The 20628-nt window shown below is 45.0% G+C and overlaps 1 protein-coding gene across 1 annotated transcript in view; it reads right to left on the reverse strand.

Moving 5' to 3' along the window:
* Positions 1-20628, reverse strand: part of ESAM (endothelial cell adhesion molecule) — a 32342-nt gene that overhangs the window by 2966 nt on the left and 8748 nt on the right. Inside the window, exons 2-6 of the mRNA XM_072425610.1 lie at positions 3789-3943; positions 3068-3278; positions 2140-2295; positions 1408-1530; positions 537-678 (exon numbers count right to left, since the gene is read on the reverse strand). Of these exons, the coding sequence (XP_072281711.1) occupies positions 537-678; positions 1408-1530; positions 2140-2295; positions 3068-3278; positions 3789-3943 (787 nt within the window). The remainder of the gene's footprint in view (positions 1-536; positions 679-1407; positions 1531-2139; positions 2296-3067; positions 3279-3788; positions 3944-20628) is intronic.

A 20628-nucleotide genomic window follows, 5' to 3' on the forward strand; every position in this document is an offset into this window, starting at 1 on the left:
GCTGCACGAACAGACTTTTGTAGCTGTTTGGTGTGATTGTTCTGCCAGGGTCGGGGGTTGGCAGGGCGGGGGTAGTGGAAGGTGGCAGGGGCAACTTTATCCAAAGCCAGGGGAAGAGAGTGGTTTAACATTGTGGCAGCTTCATCTGGGGAGGTGATTTTGGAGAGGGCGGGGGTTAGGGATACAAGGCAGTTTAAGAAAAGGTTGGGGTCAAGGTTATGGATATCTCTCACTTTACTTCCCCTGATCCCAGACTCCTCATCAATCCTTCCCCTGACAATCTGGACAATGCGACTGCACTACACAAAGTTTCCATTAAACCTTCATAGAACAAGAGGTCATCGAGCAGACCAGGAGACCCCTAGGAAAATAGGTATGGGATGTGGGGAGTAATAAAACTAAAGTTTCTATCTGACCATCACATATATGGAAAATAAAACAGACATTGTGCAATACAAGAAGAAATCCTTTCTACACTTTCTGTAAAATCAGAATATTTTGAGTTCTCCCCCCCCAGGGCAGTGGATGATTCTTACTTAATATCATTCTCCATCTCATCCTGAGCTTCCTTCTTCTGTCTTCTGTATAAATAGATCAAAACGGTTATCAGGATGGCCAGGCAGCAAAGGCCGACGATGGACCCGACCACAGCCCCGACGATGATGGCTACTCTGGATGCTACAATATAAATGACAGTTATTTGCATTAGGAAAGAAGAATTATTCATCTAAACCCTAAAATTGGTGTTTTTGGATTTTCATTTTTGGTTCTCTTCTTCCTCCCATGCGGCCCTCTTAGTTCTGGCATTCCACGCTCTCAGTCATCCTGTGCATTCCTTTTACCTTTCCTGTGTGGCCCTTTGCCTATTCTTATGTGGCCCCCTCACTCTTCTATGTGGTCCTTCTGTGTAGCCCCCTGACTTCATCCAGTGACCCCTTCACTTCTTCAGCTTTGCTCCCTACTTTCTTACTTCAACTGTATGGCCCTTTTACTTCTCTCATGTGGCCCCCTTGTTCTACATGAGGTGCCCTATCACTCCTTCTGTGTGGCCCCTCCACTCTTCATGAGGAGCTCTATTGCTTATTCTGTGTGGCTCCCTAACTCTTAATGAGGGGGCCCGAACACTCCTTCTGTGTGGCCCTCACACTGTTTATAAGGGGCCCATTTATTACTTTTATGTGGTCCATTCACTCTATTTGAGGGGCCCTATCGCTCCTTCTGTGTGCCCCCCCCTCACTCCTCCACACTTGTCTTCATTTTTCAGCCCACGTTCCCCTGTGCAAGCCTTTCATCCCTTCTGTGAATCTTTCTTACTACTCCCCAGGGGCCCCATCACTGTGTGGCCCTCTTACTCATCCAAAGTGGCCCTGTCACACCATTTCTGATCCATGCGGCCCCTGCACCCACCTGAAGTCACATCCATTGCAATGGTGCATTCTGCTGCACCGGCTCCGTTCTTGGATGTACACATGTATGTGCCGCTGTGCTCGCTGGTAAGATTTGTCAGGGTTAGAGTTCCCTTCAAAGAATCTACAACGAGATAAAGAAATGTAAAATAAAACCACAATCTGTCATCGCTATGAGAAGGAGATTTATTTATATTGAAGTGTAACTGGAGGTTTGCCCTGGAAATGCGATGATGCATGCTTTGCCCTGCATTACTGCAACCCAGTGTTGCAAATTGTCTCTCATTGTTGGCTTTTTCACCCCAGTGTGTTGCGACAATGCACACGGACACACACATTACTGCAACACCTAACATATGCATTGGTTTGCTGCTTTCTCATTATTTCTAATCATACCCCAAATGCATCTTTGCAACATGTTGCAGTGCAGCATACTTCCATACTTTATTGTATGCTGTGCTGCAAAATGCCACATCCGGGCCAATTTTACAATCTACAGACAAGCAAAAATAAAATGATGAAAATATGCAAAAAGTGCAACGAGCAGAAAACTAGATTGACCAATAAGAATTCAACACACTGGAGTCTTGCTAGCAGCACATATGATTGGTTGATCTTATTAGCTACGGAAGTCAGGGGTCAGCTTTAAGAATTGCAGCAGGAATGGAGAGGCTGGAGACAACAATGGCAACACATATGCTATGGCTCGGTACAATATTCCTCCATTTCTTACCGTGGGCTGGTGGGAAAAACACCACATTGGTGGAAGCTTTCTTTATCCAGGAGTAGTATGGGGTCGGCTGCCCTAAGGAAGACCAGCAACTGAGGGTGACGTTGGCACCGATATATGGACTTCCATTCATTCGGCAGGTGGGTTTAGATGGAGGAACTGAAAAACAGACAAGAAAGCTGAGCAAACTACAGAGCTGGGATGATGCTGAATGTCATGTAATGATGATGTAGATTGGTATATATGTCACAGCCATCCTGCAGAATTTCTTGTTAACTTATTGCCACTTTATAAATGCTCCCTATGGTAGTTTTGCCCAGTGACCACTAGATGGCAGACATAGACCAGACAATAATAAAGCAATGCAGCCATATAAAGTATTAATAATAAACAGGATTTATTATTTTATTATATTTGTAATTCTTTTATTACTGAATGTCAAAGATTTGGCTTCTTTATTGGCTTGTGCAAAGCACTTTTACTTCTCAGTTCATCCTGACAGATGAGCAGCAGGAACACCCAGCAGATCCCATTGTTATCTCTCACAGTACTGCAATGAATCAGTGGAAGGTTCATATCAATGCAGCAGATGGGCCCCAGGCTGACAATCCAATGGGCCCTGAATAGCTTTGTTTGCTATCAGGGAAAGTTTTGGCATCATTGATTGAAAACAGGAAATAGAAGGGGCACGGTGACCACACGCAGAACAAAAAAAGGGGGGGGGGGGGGTGATATTTTTAACATTTTCCTATTGCTCTGATAACATTGTGGGTGATATTAATGAGAATCACAGATTGTCCATTCCCGGGGCCGCACCTTACACACAATGAGATTTTCCATAATTATCCCATTGTGGGACATAACCCAAATTCCTCCTCTGCCCCCCCCAACCTCATCATTAACCCTTCACTGCCATTGGTCTGATGCTCACCCAGGATGGTCACATTCACCACCCCAATGTTGCTGCTGCTGCTGATGTCATCATTTTTCACGTTGACGGTACAGGTGTATCTCCCCGCGTCCGTCACCAGGGTCCTATTGAAGATGATGGAGATGTTCCTGACCGGCATGACGTGGGCAAAATTCACGCGGTCCTTAAAATCTGAAGTCACCGAAGTCTCCCCATCCACATAGGACAACACCTAAAAATCACAAATACAACACTGCGGTCAAAGAATGACTAAATCCTGCAAAAATCCAGGGAGCTCCCTACACGGGGTCACCGGGAATCAACTTCCTAAGAATAGGGAATCTCGGGGTCACCTAATACTGCTTGGGGGGAAGCAGGGAGATGGAGGGTGCAAGCTTCTGGAAGAATTTGGAAATCTGTTTTGCTATTATGCTGTGAATGTCCAGAGCAAGAAACAGCGCCATCTGCAGGATATCAGATCAAACACAGAGAGAGATACAAGAAACAGCGCCATCTGCAGGATATCAGATCAAACACAGAGAGAGATACAAGAAACAGCGCCATCTGCAGGATATCAGATCAAACACAGAGAGAGATACAAGAAACAGCGCCATCTGCAGGATATCAGATCAAACACAGAGAGAGATACAAGAAACAGCGCCATCTGCAGGATATCAGGTGACCATTGCACAGATGCAGATTGTATGGTGTGTGACCAGATGATTGCAGTAATCTGACTCACCTGCACCTGCTGCCGATTTCGCTCTATATGCCATGTTATATACGGCTTTTCTTCAGAGCTGCTGGAGTACCAGACAGGGAGCGTAAGGCCTTGCCCTTCCACCGCCTTCACCGAACTCTTCTCCACGTGGACCTCCACCAGTCCCAAGGAGAGATCTGTGGAGACAGAGGAGATACGAGCATTAGCAGATGTAAAGGAATTTAAAGAAATATGAGACAGCAAATACTCAGGAGGAGCTTACCACACATTCTGGGAATGGAAAAGCAAAATGAGTTGGGTTTTGGTGCTGAGGAATCACTGATAATATTTACACTTCCTGTGTTCCTGATCATGCCTGTGACCCCAATACTAAACTCTTCTTGTAACCCTAACACTCCTCATGACCCTAATATAGCCCCTGCCTGCACCCTCCCGGTAACCCCATTCACCAATCCTCCCTGTAATCAGAACACTTACCCTCCACTTACCCTTCTAACACTAACTCCTCTAACTCTAAAACTAAAGCACCCCCATAACCCCAACACTACCCCCCCCCCCCCAATATTCACAATATTACCCTTCCCTGTAACTCCAACTCTATCTGCAATCCCAACAGTAACCCCCTCAACCCTAAAACTACACCCCCCCAAAAAAAAACCTAAACCTGTAAAACTGTAACCCCCTGTGCCCCCCATAACTCATAACACTGACTCATATCAATAAGTAGAAAAACAACACAAAGAAGGGTTTTTGGCAAAAAGCGAGTTGTAATAATGATCATTTCTCATAATAGAATATAATAACGCTTCAATGACTGGGCATTAGATCCAGACGGTAATATTAGGGGCCACAAGGGCACCAGACAATCATCCTCTAATGGAATATAACAAAACGCAAATCGTGTTGCCTACGTAGGCCGATAACCCGACGCGTTTCCCCGGTTTGGGCTTCCTCAGGGCTTTCTTTATATATTCTATACAAATGCTTGTCAGTACCTCAGTTTATGGTTAATATATAACATTAGTAGATGAAATGAAATATTGTATGTCACATAGGTAGTATGTACAGTGCAGAAGATATATACTATAAATGCTAATAACAATAATATATAAATGCATATTTGCATTACTATAAATGGCTGAGGAACAAGAAGATGTATAATAAGAGTATTGGAAGGTAATCATTAAAGGTAATGTAATAATATCCTAAATGTAATACTCAGTGAATGCAAGGATCATAAAAAAGGGAGGGGAGAAAGAAACTATTCCTAACAGTAACCCCGAAACTCTAAATCTGCACCCCCATAACCCTAACCTGCCCCTTCCCCTCCTGTATCCACAATGCTTTTTGAAATTAAATTAGCTAATTTCTATCATATCTATCACCAATGTGAATTTTGTGAATTACTTGGGGGGGCTGCCTGATAAAAGTTCCATCATACTGATCGGTATCGATTGGTGACACTAAACGAGGTCACATGACCATGGATCAATCATTAGCTGAACAGATACAACAGCCGGGATATTAACCCTTCCTGTGCTGGTACCGAATTGGGGGGGCACCAACCTGAGGGAACAGGAAATAATCATCTCTGGCTCTCACATGGGGTGGCCGGACTGATGATTGCTGGCTGTAAACATGATGAAGAATTCTACACTGAAATATATTGCGTGCCATGTGGTGATTTATTATTTTATAGAGCAGAAATATTTACAATGCAGAAATAAAATATTACAAAGATGTAAACTTAGAAAAAAATTCTGCAAGTTTCTCCAATCACTAGAGACCGGTGACATCACTGAGAATGCAGCCTATCCAATCACTAGAGACCGGTGACATCACTGAGAATGCAGCCTATCCAATCACTAGAGACCGGTGACATCACTGAGAATGCGGCCTATCCTATCACTAGAGACCGGTGACATCACTGAGAATGCAGCCTATCCAATCACTAGAGACGGGTGGTATTACTAAGAATGCAGCCTATCCAATCACAAGAGACCGGTGGTATTACTAAGAATGCAGCCTATCCAATCACAAGAGACCGGTGACATCACTGAGAATGTGGCCTATCCAATCACAATCTGAATTTTGTATCCTTCTATCCAGCGCCATGTATACTCAGATTTTTCTGTTTTCTGTTTCTATTGGCCGGTAATACCCGCTCGTCACATGACCGCTGCCTAAACAAGCGGCAAATTTCCATCCTGTGATCTGCGGGAGCCATAAATGTGAATTTTCCCCTCGTGGATAAAATGTTTCTTATTAAATCTTCCGGTAATTTGGGACGCTGACAGTCGGAGAGCAGACAGGACCCCAGAGCCGGGGAATCTGCCCGCAGCGCGGAGTCTCTCTGCCGGAAAACTGCCATCAACTTGATTAGGCAATGCAGAGCAACGAATGCTCCTTCTGCCCGGCCGAACACGGGAGGATGCAGCGCTCACATTGCAGTGTTTAACCTTTGCTGCAGGGGGCAGCGTACACTTGGGGGGGGGGGGGCATTCCATGATCTGAAGCCCAGGTGACAACACAGGATCACAACTGGGAGGCAGGCACTGAGCGTTGTCACCCTATACCAGGATGTGCCTGGACAAGGACCTACATGGCAGGATCTCCAGAGATTTTTGCAATTTAAGAGGCAGATTGAAAATGACTGACAAGCAGAAATAAACGGTGCAATGAATGCAGATAAGTATTTTATTTGATCTGGTATGAGGGGGAGGTGAAACAGCACAAGGAGCCAATCATGTGTGCTGCACTGCAAGGACCCCGCTGATAGGCAGCAAAGTGACAGAGAGATGAGCTCATCGGTCTTCTGCTACTCCTCTTGATATCTAATCACAGGCTGGGGGAGGGGACAAGACCTGTAGGTGCAGCAGAAAAAGATCCAGTGTGCTGCCAGACAGGTCTGTGCTGTGAGGCAGAGCTGTGTAACTCTTAGGACTGGATGAATGCAGATCAGTTTCCCCACAGACCGTGGCGGCATTTATTAGGTGACTCCACCTGACAGGTGAGGTGGAGCTCCGCCAAGGTCTTTTCTAACAAACATTAACTGGGGCAGTGCATTGTGCGGTCCCTCGAGACACGGAGATATGAAAGACATAAATCCCGAGCCGGGGACACCGAGCTCACCAAATATTACCCCTGTAACCGTTACTGCGGCCTGTGTCACATGACCTCGCCATAAAATCAAACATTCTACAAATGTCATTCTGACTCCCCCCTACTTTGTGGCTATTCAAATAGAATGCACCCCCCATTGATAATAATATAGAATCCCCCCCCCCCCAGTATGGTCATTAATTTGGAGTTGTTCTCATTGTGGCTTTAACATCTTCTCTTCATTTTCAGGTCTGTACCACCATTATCAGGGGTTCCCACCATTCCTGGGTATATACCCCTGCTGTGCCCATTAAAAGGGGTTTCCACCATCCCTGGGTCTGTGCCCATTACCAGGGGTCCCCACCATCCCTGGGTCTGTGCCCATTACAAGGGGTCCCACCATTCCTGGGTCTGTGCCCATTATCAGGGGTTCCCACCATCCCTGGGTCTGTACCCCTATGTACCCTATGTGATGGTCAGAGACTGTTTTCATCTACAACTAAAATCTCCCTTTTTGGTGGACGGATCCCTGACCCTCCCCAGCCTGGCCCTGAACTGATCGGTTCGGGAGATTTGGCCCCTTTAATACATTGATAATGATAACTTTATTGATCGTTCCCAGCCTAATGCCAGCTGTCCATTACCCATCCATTAGCATAGATTTGCCCTGAGGGGGAGAATTCCCTCTGCTCTGTCCTCAGTGAGGGGCACATTGACTCCGCAGTGGATAGTGGAGGGCAGGAGGAGAGCAGAGGGCGACCTTCTACCCCTCTACAGGGGCAACGTGGACCTGTCACTAACTGTGTGCTACAAACCTTCAATGTCTTCCTGCTTTGAATCAGAGATATGGAAATCAATATAATATAATGGAGAGGACAGAACAGTTTGGAGATTTCAGGAACCAATGAGGACCCACTGGGGGCCCCAACAGCATTACTCAGAATCAGAATCCCAATGGTAAAAGAGCTTGCAATCTAAATCAGAAAAGAATGGGTGGGCGAGGTTTTGCAGATATTGGAAGGCTGCCCATACCCCGCCCAGTGCTCAGGGTGACAACACAGAAGAACAACTGGGAGATAGGGAGGAAGTGTTGTCAGCCTGAACACATAACATTCACCCCTATGGTGGGTGCCCCTTGCTGTGAAGGGGTTAATGACTTAGGGGATGATGGCTAGGGGGCGTTCCCATGAGGGGCAATGCATGGCACAGGTCATGTTACTCTGGGTTGCCATTTATTACTAATGACACCTCACCTGTGAACGCAATACGTGGCCGTGTGTTGGGATGCGGTGCCCATTGGTAAATGCCGCATTCCCTATATTACTGCACCATGTCCATATGCAACACACAGCAATAAGCATGCATTGTGCCCAATGTGCCGCACACCTATAACAGAATGGGCAGAGCCATCGGGTGGGGCAATGGGCACTTCTGTACCGGGGCCCCATCACAAGAGCTTGACTTTTGCAATGCTGGAACTTTGAGTCACAACAGGGGGCCCAGGTAGTTGACCTATTAAGGGGCCCAGAAGTTTCTGATGCCCTAAGGTGACACTGAACCCCCAACATCCCTCCCTGGGCAGCCGGCGCCAATTCCCAAAATGTAGTTTGGCACTCGATGCCCCCATGCACAATATACAGCTGCTGCTCCTGTATGGGATGATGTCAGAGAGGTGGGTTCACTGGGGCAAAATAATGCCCCGGGGCAATAAAATATATAACTACTACCCTCATCCTCCATACACAGAGAGTTGTTAACCCCTCGCAGTGCAGGAAGGAACCCATCACAGGGGGGAATTTTTTGCACCCCTGAAGTTTTATCCAAACAGCGAATCACGTAAGCGGAATGTTTATGTGCGCGGCCTCCTCTCTGATACACGCGTGGTCAGCGCAATCCAGCCGTGACACCGATCACATGACATCAAACAATACCTGCGCAGGAAATGATGATGAATGGAAATAACAAGGGGTCACCCAGCAGAGTCCAATATATAACATGATCGGTCGGAGGACCCCAACAGTGGTACTCTCCAATGGTGGGCCCTTATGCAGATCTGACTTTGGGCCCCTTTGGGGTCCCTGTACAGATATCACACTGCAGGAGGATCCCACCCACCACACCCCGGGATGTATAGTAAAGGTGGAGTTGTAGGTGTGTTGGATTTTTTATGAGAGGTCGGCTGTAAATCGCATTCTATGTATGAAATGACGCCAGTTGGCGCAGTTTATGGCCGGCAGTGCATGATGGGAAATTCCAGCTGGTTAAGAAGCCGCTTACATACCACAACAGCATTTATTACCCCAGCTAGTGTAAGTACCTGCATCTGTCTCTGGCAGAGGGAGGGGTCAGCACTCACCTTTGCACTGAATATGATTGGAGGAGGGGGGAGCAGAAGGATGACCTCCTCATTGTACAGCTGCTCTCTTACTGTGCAATCAGCATGCATGTGTCCAGGACCGAGCTGTATTTCTCACCTGCAGGAGGGGAAAGATTCTGAAGGGAATCAATAGTTGCAAATGTCTGGCTGGAGTTGGACCTGTGATAGTCCAGCTCTGGTGCATGCTGAGACTTGTAGTTCCACAGAAGCTGGTGAGTCACATGTTGCGGATGTCCCCACGCAGTGACGTTTCCAGCTCATTGTTCTCTGACACAACATTCTCCCGGAGAATAGGGCCATTTCCTGACATTTCCTTATCACACTCAGCCCGGAAGCCTTGCTGCAGGAGATAGGAACTCCGGCCATTCTCACATCTGCAGAAGAACCCCGAACAATTGTCTGTGCAGCTACATAAACAGTGCTGAGAATTCCACTGATATCCCCAATCACTGGCTATATATAGAGAGCAGATATGTCCTGGACGTCCCGCTCTGTCCCTTCGCACCCCACAATAATGGCTTCATCTGCTTTCTGCACCAGAAGCACGGCACCATCTTTGTTCAGACATCACTCAGGGTCACAACCCTCTTCCAGGACTGAGACATCTAATCTTGCAGTCCTTGGTGTTCACAAATGTCTGACACAGATCAGCCCCAGCTCTCATCACGAGATTTCCTAAAAAGTTGCAATGTTGCGGTCTGATCACTAGGGGTGTGGAGACTGGGGAAATGCTTCCTCCTGCCTGCAGCAGACTAATGACATCATCTACTTATTGTGTATAAGCCAACACGTGTCGGGAGCTGCACATCCCCTTCCTCAGGGCTTGGAGTGACAACATTGTTATAAATAAAAATTTGGGAAAAATGAAAATGATTCAGGTCATGTGACCTAACGCGGAGTTACGGGACGTCCGCTGATCTGTGTGACCCGTCCTCATTAAATTTTCCATCATCGGACTTAAATTTTGCAATTCGTCTTCTGTCACATGACCACAGCTGTCAGATACGAGAAGCGTCTATATGGCGAATCTGCAAATAAATTTGGGGTAATAACTCGGGGGCAGAATGCTGGAAAACAGCCAAATACAACAAAACAACATGAAATATCAGCAGCAGCTCGGCAGACGGGCCCAGAATAGGCAGAAAAATGTTCTCAGACGTTTTTGACGTCACAAAAAAAATCTGTGAGAATTTCCCAGGGAAGAAAAACCAAGCAGAGATTGCGTGGAAATCTTTACATTCTAATCTCTCCATCAGCTCTGGGAGTTTCATTCTGCAGACAGAGGGGGCGCTGTTACTTTTATGCTAATCCAGACATTTTGAAAAGTCAACCGCTAAGTCCCGCCTCTCCATCCTAGCCACTCCCCTGGACTGATGACATAAGCAAGGAACACATGACTGGTACAGGACGGGTAGGGGTGTCTATGACATGGGGACAGCTCGGCTCCACTTTCTCTTTGAGCCAATATGGTAGCGCCCAATAGCTGGATATCTGGCGATAGAATGGGGTAAAGTTTTTTGCTTGGATCCTGATTGGTTGATATTTGGCAGCTGTTTCATGATGGTAATGGCACAGTGTGGCTTTAATGCCCAACTCAGGGCTGAATTATTTTTCTCCAGGGCATGATGGAATAAAAAGCTCATTATGGTCACCTTCAGTTTGGAGTTGTTTTCTGCAGTACCTGCCTCTGCCACAAGATGTCCTCAGTTTTCCAGGGTGAATAAAGCCTAGCCTCAGGAAACATAGAGGACTGAGGAAATACAGTGAGGACAGAACTGCATGTCTCCGCCCTCCTGGGCGGGAATCACCATGGGGTCCTTTATTAATAGATGGTGACGTTAAGGTCGTCACATCAGTATCAGATCCCTATCCTGGAGGGGAGGTGGGGAGAACGCTGCAGCATCATGCAACTGACCTGAGGACATGTAAGAAAGGTAAGTATGAAAAATGAAAGATAAATGGAGGGGTACAAGGGGGTAAATTTGGAGGTTTGGGGCTTCAATTTGAATTTTTACCTTCCAATAGACTCGAACACAATGGAAAAATTTTACCAAAATTTTGGCAAAGTAAAAATTCCCAAATTGGCCCCTGGTACGCAGCTCTTATTGATGGCTGCAACTTAAAATGGGAAAATCAAAAAAATTCCAATTCTTAAGTTACAAGGAGTTATTTTATTTTGGTATTTTTGGTGATAATGCGACCAATTGGTGGAGGCCCCTAATTGGGTGTTGAATCCTTCTGCCTCCTGAACCTTCCCTGGCTCCACTCCAAGTAGATGATTGTCCTCAGAGTGAAGTCGGTGTTTGGGGATGTCGGGTCCCCAGGGTACATCAAGGACTTTCTTCAGACGCTTCCTGAGCTCTTCCTGCTCCACTAACGAGATGTGATGAGACAGCGATGGGTGAGGGGAGGGCACGAGGATGACGCTGCGGGGAGACCATTCAACCCTCCTGTGGAATCACCTTCACAGACACGGACTGAGCTTCAGGAATTAAAGCAAAACGGCACTGAGAGAAATACTTAAATCTTTTCCCTAAGCATTGTCATCATCATCCCTATAAATAGTAAATTCTCAAATAATAAATAATAATGTGATATTCATGCTGCCCCACCAACAGTGCGGCCCCAGGCAGCTGCCTAGTCTGGCTGAATGATGGCAGCAGATTTTGGATCAGGCAGTGAGCAGCTTTTCACCTCTATACAGGGAATACAGGAAATCAATGCAAAAAATCCAAAGATCAGACCCCCCCCATCCCCCACAGGTGGGTGCAGGTTCTAGGGGCCAATGAACTGCCAAACACGACAAGGTCATTGGCAGCACAGATCAAATAAACAATCTGGTTTCTATTTTACCTGTGCATGTCATCCATGGACCTCACCTGTGCTGGTGCCTATAAATGTCCCCTGTGGTTGTCACCTGTGGCTCCGGGGCCCTTAATAATTATTAGATATGGAAGATAAAATTTTACGTTTTGCTTTGCAGTATTAGAGCTCCGTATATTTTTGTGCATTGAGTGCTGGTGCACGGGGTGGTTGCTTAATTATTTCAGAATCTCAGCTTCGTTTTTTCTCACACTCAATAAATCAGAAGTACCAGACTGCAATCAGCCGCAATGTCTACAGAGAAAAGAAGGAGAGCACTTCGGGGGCCGGCCTATCACTTAGGCACACTCCCACCCCTGCTGTTATGCCACACCCACAAGGAAGTATTGTTAAGTTCAGATAGGATTCTTGTCTTGGGGTGGTAATTGAAATTGTAAAGTAGCTAACCATGCCAATGTCAAACGTTTTTCTGAACTTAGTCAAAACAATGAAAATAAAATATTGTATTTTCTGTTACCCATCATTTTCCTAATTTTTTTTTCAATTAAGGGCAAGGAAGACAGATTAGTCAATGAGGTCCTACAAATACCTCAATACTCAAGAGTACCTGTCACGGGTTCCCGTTGTATCAGGATGCGTTGTCACCACACAAGATGCATCCCACCCACATAGAGGACAATGGCGCATTGTAGTCGGCTCGGCCCCACTATTGCACTTTTTCTTTTCCCATGAACAGTGAACGATGTTGCCAGTGAGATCACCGGCCTGCGATTAATTCTCAGTGACAACTCTTTATATTGCCGACCATTTAATGAGTCGCTTTGTGACTGCGGCTGCCTACCAGCGGGGCCCAGGGCTCATTAGGGGCTGGAGACTAACCAATAAATGGAGGTTAATGAAAGGTTCAGGGACCTGGGGTGGGGGATCTCTATGGATTAACGTCAGTGCCTGGAAAGTGCCAACAAGTAATACGAATATTATATAAGGGTGACAACGTGTACTGTACTGTGCCTGGGAAGGCAAGCAAGGTTGTCACCATAAGACGGCGATACAAACACTTCATTCTTTATTCTTCAATGCATGGGGGATAGTTTGGAAGGAAGGAAATTTGCTTGTAGTTCAGTTCATAGGAAGTGACAGGCATACTGAATTTCTGCCATTTCTATGCCCGCATAAATGGGGCCCTGGGCAAAAATGAAGTGGGGGCCCCAAATGTGCAGCATTATAGCTCCTTGCCATTCTATTATCTAGGGCCCTGAAGAAGTTGGGTTCCCTGGGCAATTTCCCTACCCTAAATCTAGCCCTGGCCCATGAAATGCCATGCAGTGTGTAGGTGGGGGGGGGGGGGGGGTAATATGAAGAAGGCTTACTATATAGGATTGTACAATTAGTGTATACATGGGAGGATACATTGTATATAATACAGGACAATCCTGTGCTCCATATGGAAATGGCAGGGAGGGGTGCATGGGGGGAGGGGTGCAGGGGGTTTCTTGCACATTAGCAGGGAAAGATAAACACAAAAGAGGGGATTGCTGGGGGCAGCTGCTGTTCTCAGGAGATATAAGGATCACATTAGCTGAGAATTAACTGTAAGATTTTATCATATCGCTGACCTGATTCCAGACAGCCACCATCGACTGTTTCTTAGCTGTATAACAGACAGATGGGCTGAGAGGGGATTGTGAGAAGTCCAGCAAAGGCTGAGATGGAATTAGCAACCAGAAGGATGGGGGGGGGTACAAAATGTTTGCCTTTGTTGATGAGGGCAATGGTAAGTTAAAGGTCAAGTCCTTCAAGACCTAATGTGTCAATTTGGGTGTAAAGGAAGTAACTGAACTACTTGCCAGATTCTTCTAGAGACTTCATTTTTTTTTTAAATTATTTAATTTGTGTCTCTGCCCCTCCCACAATGGGGAGATTTCCCCAGTAGTTTGTGTCTCTGCCCCTCCCACAATGGGGAGATTTCCCCCAGTAGTTTGGTAGTTTGTGTCTCTGCCCCTCCCACAATGGGGAGATTTTTCTGATAATCCTTCCATAGATGAAACCTTTTAAAATGTTGCTTCCCACTTGATTACCTGGATAGTGTGGTGACTATAAATTCTGGTGGACCCATCACTTTGCCCTGCATGGGTGAAAATAAATTCACTATTTTTTTAAAATAGTCCCCTGGGCCAACAAGAAAGCTTGGGCTGCAATTCTCATTGTAACACAGAGCTGGCCCTTGCAGTACCTCTTCTTAGCCATAAGATGTCCCTCTGAGCAGAATGACACCCGGCATCACCCAACCAGGAAACCTGAGGCCATACTGTGAGTGAAGGGTGTCATGGCCGCACCCCTGGAGAATACAGAAAGTTGCTTTGTCTCTGCTTCAGTCACAATCACCCAGTCCGAAAAAGAACTGGAAAAGGACCATGTGACCTGGGTGCAAGGGGAAGAATAAAACTAAATGTGACCATGCAAAGAAAGGTGAATATTTCATACATAAAGAATTCAGTGAATTGTAACACCTCGCCGGGGAGAGAGGACAATACAGAACACAGGTAGTACAGCCATGGCACAACGTGATGAAATCCCCCCGGGTAATGCTGAAAGTACGAGGCCCAAAATATGAGCGCAGAGTGATCCCCAAAGTGGCTGATCAGATCTGACGCTGGGGAATAAAAGCTGTTAAAAGCTTCTGAAAGCAAACTGTGACTTTGTAGACGGCGACACTTTATTGTCGGAGAGAAATCTATCGGTGACATTTTCACAGATTGTCAGTGTGAGGGATAAAACCCCCAGAGATATGAAATGGTTTTCTTTTCTTTATATTTAAAGGAGCCCAGCAATGAGAGCAGAAGGCTTCCGATAATGAGCTGCTTCTGGAAATGCCAAGCGCCTGGTTGTCACTGGCTGAAATGCTTTGTGAGTCTCTGACAAGCATGCAGCAAGAGAAATCTGAAGATCTGCTCTGCCAAATGGTCCGGGACACAGAAAACAATGAAGCCAATGGATCAGTATGCCAGGAATGTTCCGAAATAGCAAGAGCATCCTCAGAATAGGATTTTATTGTGTATGTCAAACCAGAAAAACATTTCAGCTATCCATTGGAGAGATTTCCCCTTCTTGTCCTCCTTGTGATGTTCCCAACAATCCCCATTTATTCTCTATGGGCAAGATGCTGCTTGAATTGCCCACCCAGTGCCAGTTAATTTTGTATTTAGTGGTTTCTATTAGTGCACGAGGCTTTACAAGGTTCCTGGGCATTATAAATGTTCCTTTTATTTAGGTGATGAATGGCTTTGTTTATAAACAAAGGGCAGAGTTTGTGTTTATGGCTCGGTTGGTTTACAAAGACATTTCACCCTTTATGATCATAGACTTGATAAAATTAATATTTTTGAGCAAATTCCATCCAAGCATGGCACTAATTTCAAAAAGATTTGGTAAAAAGTAAATCAAATTGGTAGTTTGGGTTCCTGGGTGGTTCGTGGACAACATAGATGGGTGATCGGTGAACGATAGACAACTTCACCCAACAATCCTCATTCCTAATAGGCTGCTGAGGGCGGGGTGCTGCCTGCATTGCCCACCCAGCGCCCATTGTTATTTATAGAATGGAAACCATACAAGTTACCTGTCTATGGGTATAATTAGGGAAAACTGATCACAGGGTTTATGAGGCATTCGCTGCATCTTTTAAAAGAAATATCAAATTAATTTAATAAAAAACAATAATTTATTCTACTGGTATCAAAATAACTAAACATTTGAAAAGTTTCCTAATAATCATGTGATATATAATATACTTCATATGAACGCTCAACGCATTTCGCGGATTTATAACCGCTTCTTCAGGAGCATATTGCCTAAGGAGGAACTTATCTGTCCCAGGGACTCGTCAGAAGAGGTGAACACCCCAAAGCCACAGATTGGGATGGAGAGGCTTAGGAAAGATCAGGAAGACAGAAAATAGCCAAGCTGGCTATATCATTATTTTGGATAAATGAATCGGATGTATTCCTTTAGGAAGAACGTACAAACACGGCCGAGTAATCACCATCTCACCCACCGACTCACTGAACGAGCCCTAAATGGTTAAAAAACAACCCAACTCTGAATTCTTTGTAGTGATCTTTGATGAACCTAGAGAATGAATAACTTTACACTGAATTCTTCTAGAGGAGACAGATCCTTCTCTCCAACTAGCTAGAAACTCCTGGACCCCATAGCAAAACTGAAGACGGGTCCCCGGCCTTTTCTTTATTTGGGGCACAGGTGTGCTTTAAGATCACCAGCTCATCCCCAATAAAAAGCAATAGATACAACAACTTTGTAAGATTTAGGAAAGTGACGGCACTGTGGGATAACATTTTGGTAGAATTGCTCAGATTTCCACTTTTTTGCTTCATTAACCCAAAGCCGCAGGCGGTATGACCCTGACATCTCCAACTAAGACAGCACTGTCATACCCGTCCGCTCACTAACTCTGTCAGGTCCACTTACCGCTCTGCGCACAGAATTCTGCTGTTGTACCAGTTAGATAAGAACGGCAATAAATGTCAGTAAAAGGAACTGCTTATTATTACTGAACTGCTTAATGGAAGTCAGGATGTATTACGGATGTATATAAATATGGGGTGCACCAGAACAAGAGCTAATAGAGAAATGGTGGAAAATGCAAGATGAGGGGGGGAGAGATAAAGAGTGGGGAGGAAGAGGAGCAAAAAGAGAAGGGGAGATAAAGAGAAGGGGAGATAAAGAGAAGGGGAGATAAAGAGAAGGGGAGATAAAGAGAAGGGAAGGAGAGATAAAGAGAAGGAGAGATAAAGAGAAGGAGAGATAAAGGGAAGGAGAGATAAAGGGAAGGAGAGATAAAGGGAAGGGGAAAAAAAGGGAAGGGGAGATAAAGGGAAGGAGAGATAAAGACAAGGAGAGATAAAGGGAAGGGGAGAAAAAGGGAAGGGGCGATAAAGAGAAGGAGAGATAAAGAGAAGGAGAGATAAAGGGAAGGAGAGAAAAAGAGAAGGAGAGATAAAGAGAAGGGGAGATAAAGAGAAGGAGAGATAAAGACAAGGAGAGATAAAGGGAAGGGGAGAAAAAGGGAAGGGGAGATAAAGAGAAGCAGAGATAAAGAGAAGGGGAGATAGGAAAGTGCAGGGAGAGAGAGAGGGTTGGAAGAAATAAGTGGTGGGGGAGGAAGAGAGAGAAAAGGAGCAAAAGATATAAAGAGATAAAAGAAAAAGAGAAGGAAGATAGAAACAGAGGAAGGGAAATGAGGAATGGAGAGGTGGAAGGTGAGACAGATAGAAGAGAGGAGGGAAGAAAGCTTGTGAGGAGTAAAGATATAAATGTGAGAAAGATAGAGAGAAGAGATTGGGATGAGAGTGACAGGGAAGGAATGGATATATAATGGGGTGCACCAGAACAAATAGAGAAATAAAAGAAAATGCAAGATGAGATAGAAGAAGAGGGGGAGAGATAAATAAAGAGAGAGGGAATTTATGTCATTAGGGTTAAAGGTTTTCTTTCCTCCTGTTTAAATTATCAATTACAGCCGCCCCCTTTAACAATTATACAACAATTGATGTAGAAGAAACACAGGGGGTTCTTTGCGGCAAAACAAACGTGTATTTATCATCACATATGGAGAAAAAAAAATGTTTATCTCTTTTTCAATCTTAAATAATACAAGCTAGGGGCTTCCACAATTTTGGGTCTATCCCATTGACATCATGGGGTATGTGTGACCCTTACACTAAACATATGATTTCTAAAATTGAACGATAAACAAATAAAGACATCCCCTGATGAACCCAAATGGCGAAACAAGTCTTTATTGGGTTCATCAGGGAATGCGTTTATTTGTTTATTGTTCATGTTTAGTAAATATTGATAATTACAATTGTGAATATGTTTGTACTTTTAAAAAACAGTTCTGCATAACGGCACACACGCATCCCCTGATGAAGCCAAAAGGGAAAACGCGTCGGGTTAAAGCCGCGCTCTCTCCGAATCAATTTTAGAAATCATATGTTTAGTGTAAGGGTCACACATACCCCATGATGTCAATGGGATAGACCCAAAATTGTGGAAGCCCTTGGGTGTACAAATTCATGTCCATTGGATTATTTAAGTTTGAAAAGGAGATAAACATTTCTTTTTCTCCATGTGATGATAAATACACGTTTGTTTTGCCCGTCTTGCTTCTGCGTCAATTAAAGAGAGGGGGAAGAGAAGGAGCAACAAGAGAGTGACAGAGATGGGGGAAAGAGAGGGTTGGAAGAACAAAAAAAAGTTGGGGGGAGGAAGAGAGAGAAGAGTTTGAGAGAAGGATGAAGGAAGGGGAAGAGAAAGAGAGAGAGAAGAATAAGGAAAAAGAGAAATGAAGAGGGGGAAGGTGAGACAGAGTAAAAAAAAGAAGAGAACAGGGAAGAAAGCTTGTGAGAAGTAAGGATATAAAAGAGAGAAATAGAAAACAGGAAAGAGGAGAGATTGAGAGTATAAGGGAAAAGAGAGTAAGAGAAAAAAAAAACTGCAGAAACAGGGAGAGAATTGAAGATATATAGAGAGAAAATAGGGAAGAGGAGATGAGAGTGAAAGAAAATGAAGAGAGAAAGAGAAGTAAAAGGGAAGAGAGGGAATGGAGGAAAGATATGGAGCAATAGAAAGAGGGGTGAAGACACAAAGAGAGAAGAAAGAAATAAAAGGAATCAGAAGAGATTCAGGCGTTCCCCGGCGTTGTTACTTTTCTCTGGCTGGGACAGATGACAGAAATGACATTCTCAGTTCCACAAAAGGAAAAACAAACAAAACAGAAACAATAAAATAGAACTGGTATTTCGTGTCTATATTGGGCCCCAATGCACTCCCATCAGTCATGTTGGATGAACACAGGATGGGGAGGAGGTTTCACATATAATGACAGCGAGGAAACCACAGAGGGATAAAATGTCTGGGCGGCACTGTGGGAATATTCACCCTTATAGGGACTGACAATGAATTCTGCACTCATATGACATCAGAGGACAGGTTGCTGTGTCCTCCCTATACAGTCACAGAGTAACTTTGCTGGAGGACTCTCGGCTGCCATTGATCTATTGATCGTCCCCAGGTATAGCAGTTTCCTAACTCACTGCCCCCTTACTTATCACACATATTATTATTATTATTAAAAAGGATTTATATAGCACCAACATATTACCCAGCGCTGTACATTAAATAGGGCTATTGCAAAATCTACAGAGCAGAAGCAGGTGATAATCTTTAATCTGCCGGCCCGGAGGAAAGTTTTTGGCAGTTCCTATTGAAATGACCCCCAGCAGTGACCCGTATCATCATTCAGTCTGAGACACAGATATTCCCGCAGGTTTTTCTTTTCACCTGGCAGCGGAGAATGTATATTGTTCTCGCCTGCTTAGAAATACAGACCGGATCCCATTAATAATACAAGCTGGTAATCGGATAGATCTAAAAATAGAAAGTTCACACACGAGATGCTTCTTCGTTCTTAGCGGAGTCCCTGTCAGGACAAACATCACTTGTGTACACATGGAGCCATAAATCAGGACAACGGCTCTCATCTGTCCTTCTGTGGACAGACAGGTCCTCTTTGGGGGTTCTACAAGTCAGGGGTGTAGCTAGAAATCACTGGGCTCCAAAAGCTAAATTTGGGATGAGACCTTCCTGACTTGAGCTGGGGCATGAGTGGGAGACTGGCACTGGGCATATTTGCATGGCACCAGAGGTGTCTGCCTTGGCATCATGCCTTTAGTCCTCCTCACTTATGCACCTGATGCTCCCTGTGTATTTTACATGTTTCCGTCCTGGTCCAGATCTATTTTAGGTTTGCTGGATCACCCAGGTTCTCCCATAAATATGGGCCTAATATATCAACTGCCTTGCAATACTGAAAAGTTACCTGGCTGTCCCAGACATTGCCAGGCAAAGGAAATGGGACCCCCAGCATTGCCTGTGAAGTTCTCAACATGCTTTGTCCAGCACTTCCAGCAAGTCTTTATAAAGGCGGCCATATTGGCAGTGGCAGGGCTTTGCTTCCTCATGTCAGAGCCTCCAGCAAGGAGAACATTGAGCTGACTCCACCAAATCCCCAGAGACAGCAGATCTTCCACTGCAGAGATACAGCTACACGAGTGCCTAGGCACAGACCACAGCGACTGGACACAAAGGTCATTCCTTTCTGTATCTATAAAATTACAAATCTTCACATTTTCCACTTTAATCCCCCAGTGTAAAGTTCGGCTTTTTCCCCTTCCAGGCAGAAGTGACACTAAAGAGATTTTCTCTAATAGGTGGAATAATCCATTTCTGAGAAGGAATTAGGATTTCAGCGGCGCTCAGGCGACAGGAGGTGACGGATGATTGTGGGTATTTGCATGATTCAAAGCGTGACTCCATACAAAGGAAAACTAACTATTTCCAGCCAGCATGCACCCAGTGATGTCAAAATTCTGAATGCAGTAGCACAACATAGCTATAATATGGTGCTGTGTGCTCGATTAAGTGCATTCAGAATGAAAAGCACCACATTGCAATCATATGTGACTTGTGTAGTGG

Source organism: Pyxicephalus adspersus, chromosome 11 (assembly GCF_032062135.1).
Source record: "Pyxicephalus adspersus chromosome 11, UCB_Pads_2.0, whole genome shotgun sequence".
NCBI lineage: Eukaryota > Metazoa > Chordata > Amphibia > Anura > Pyxicephalidae > Pyxicephalus > Pyxicephalus adspersus.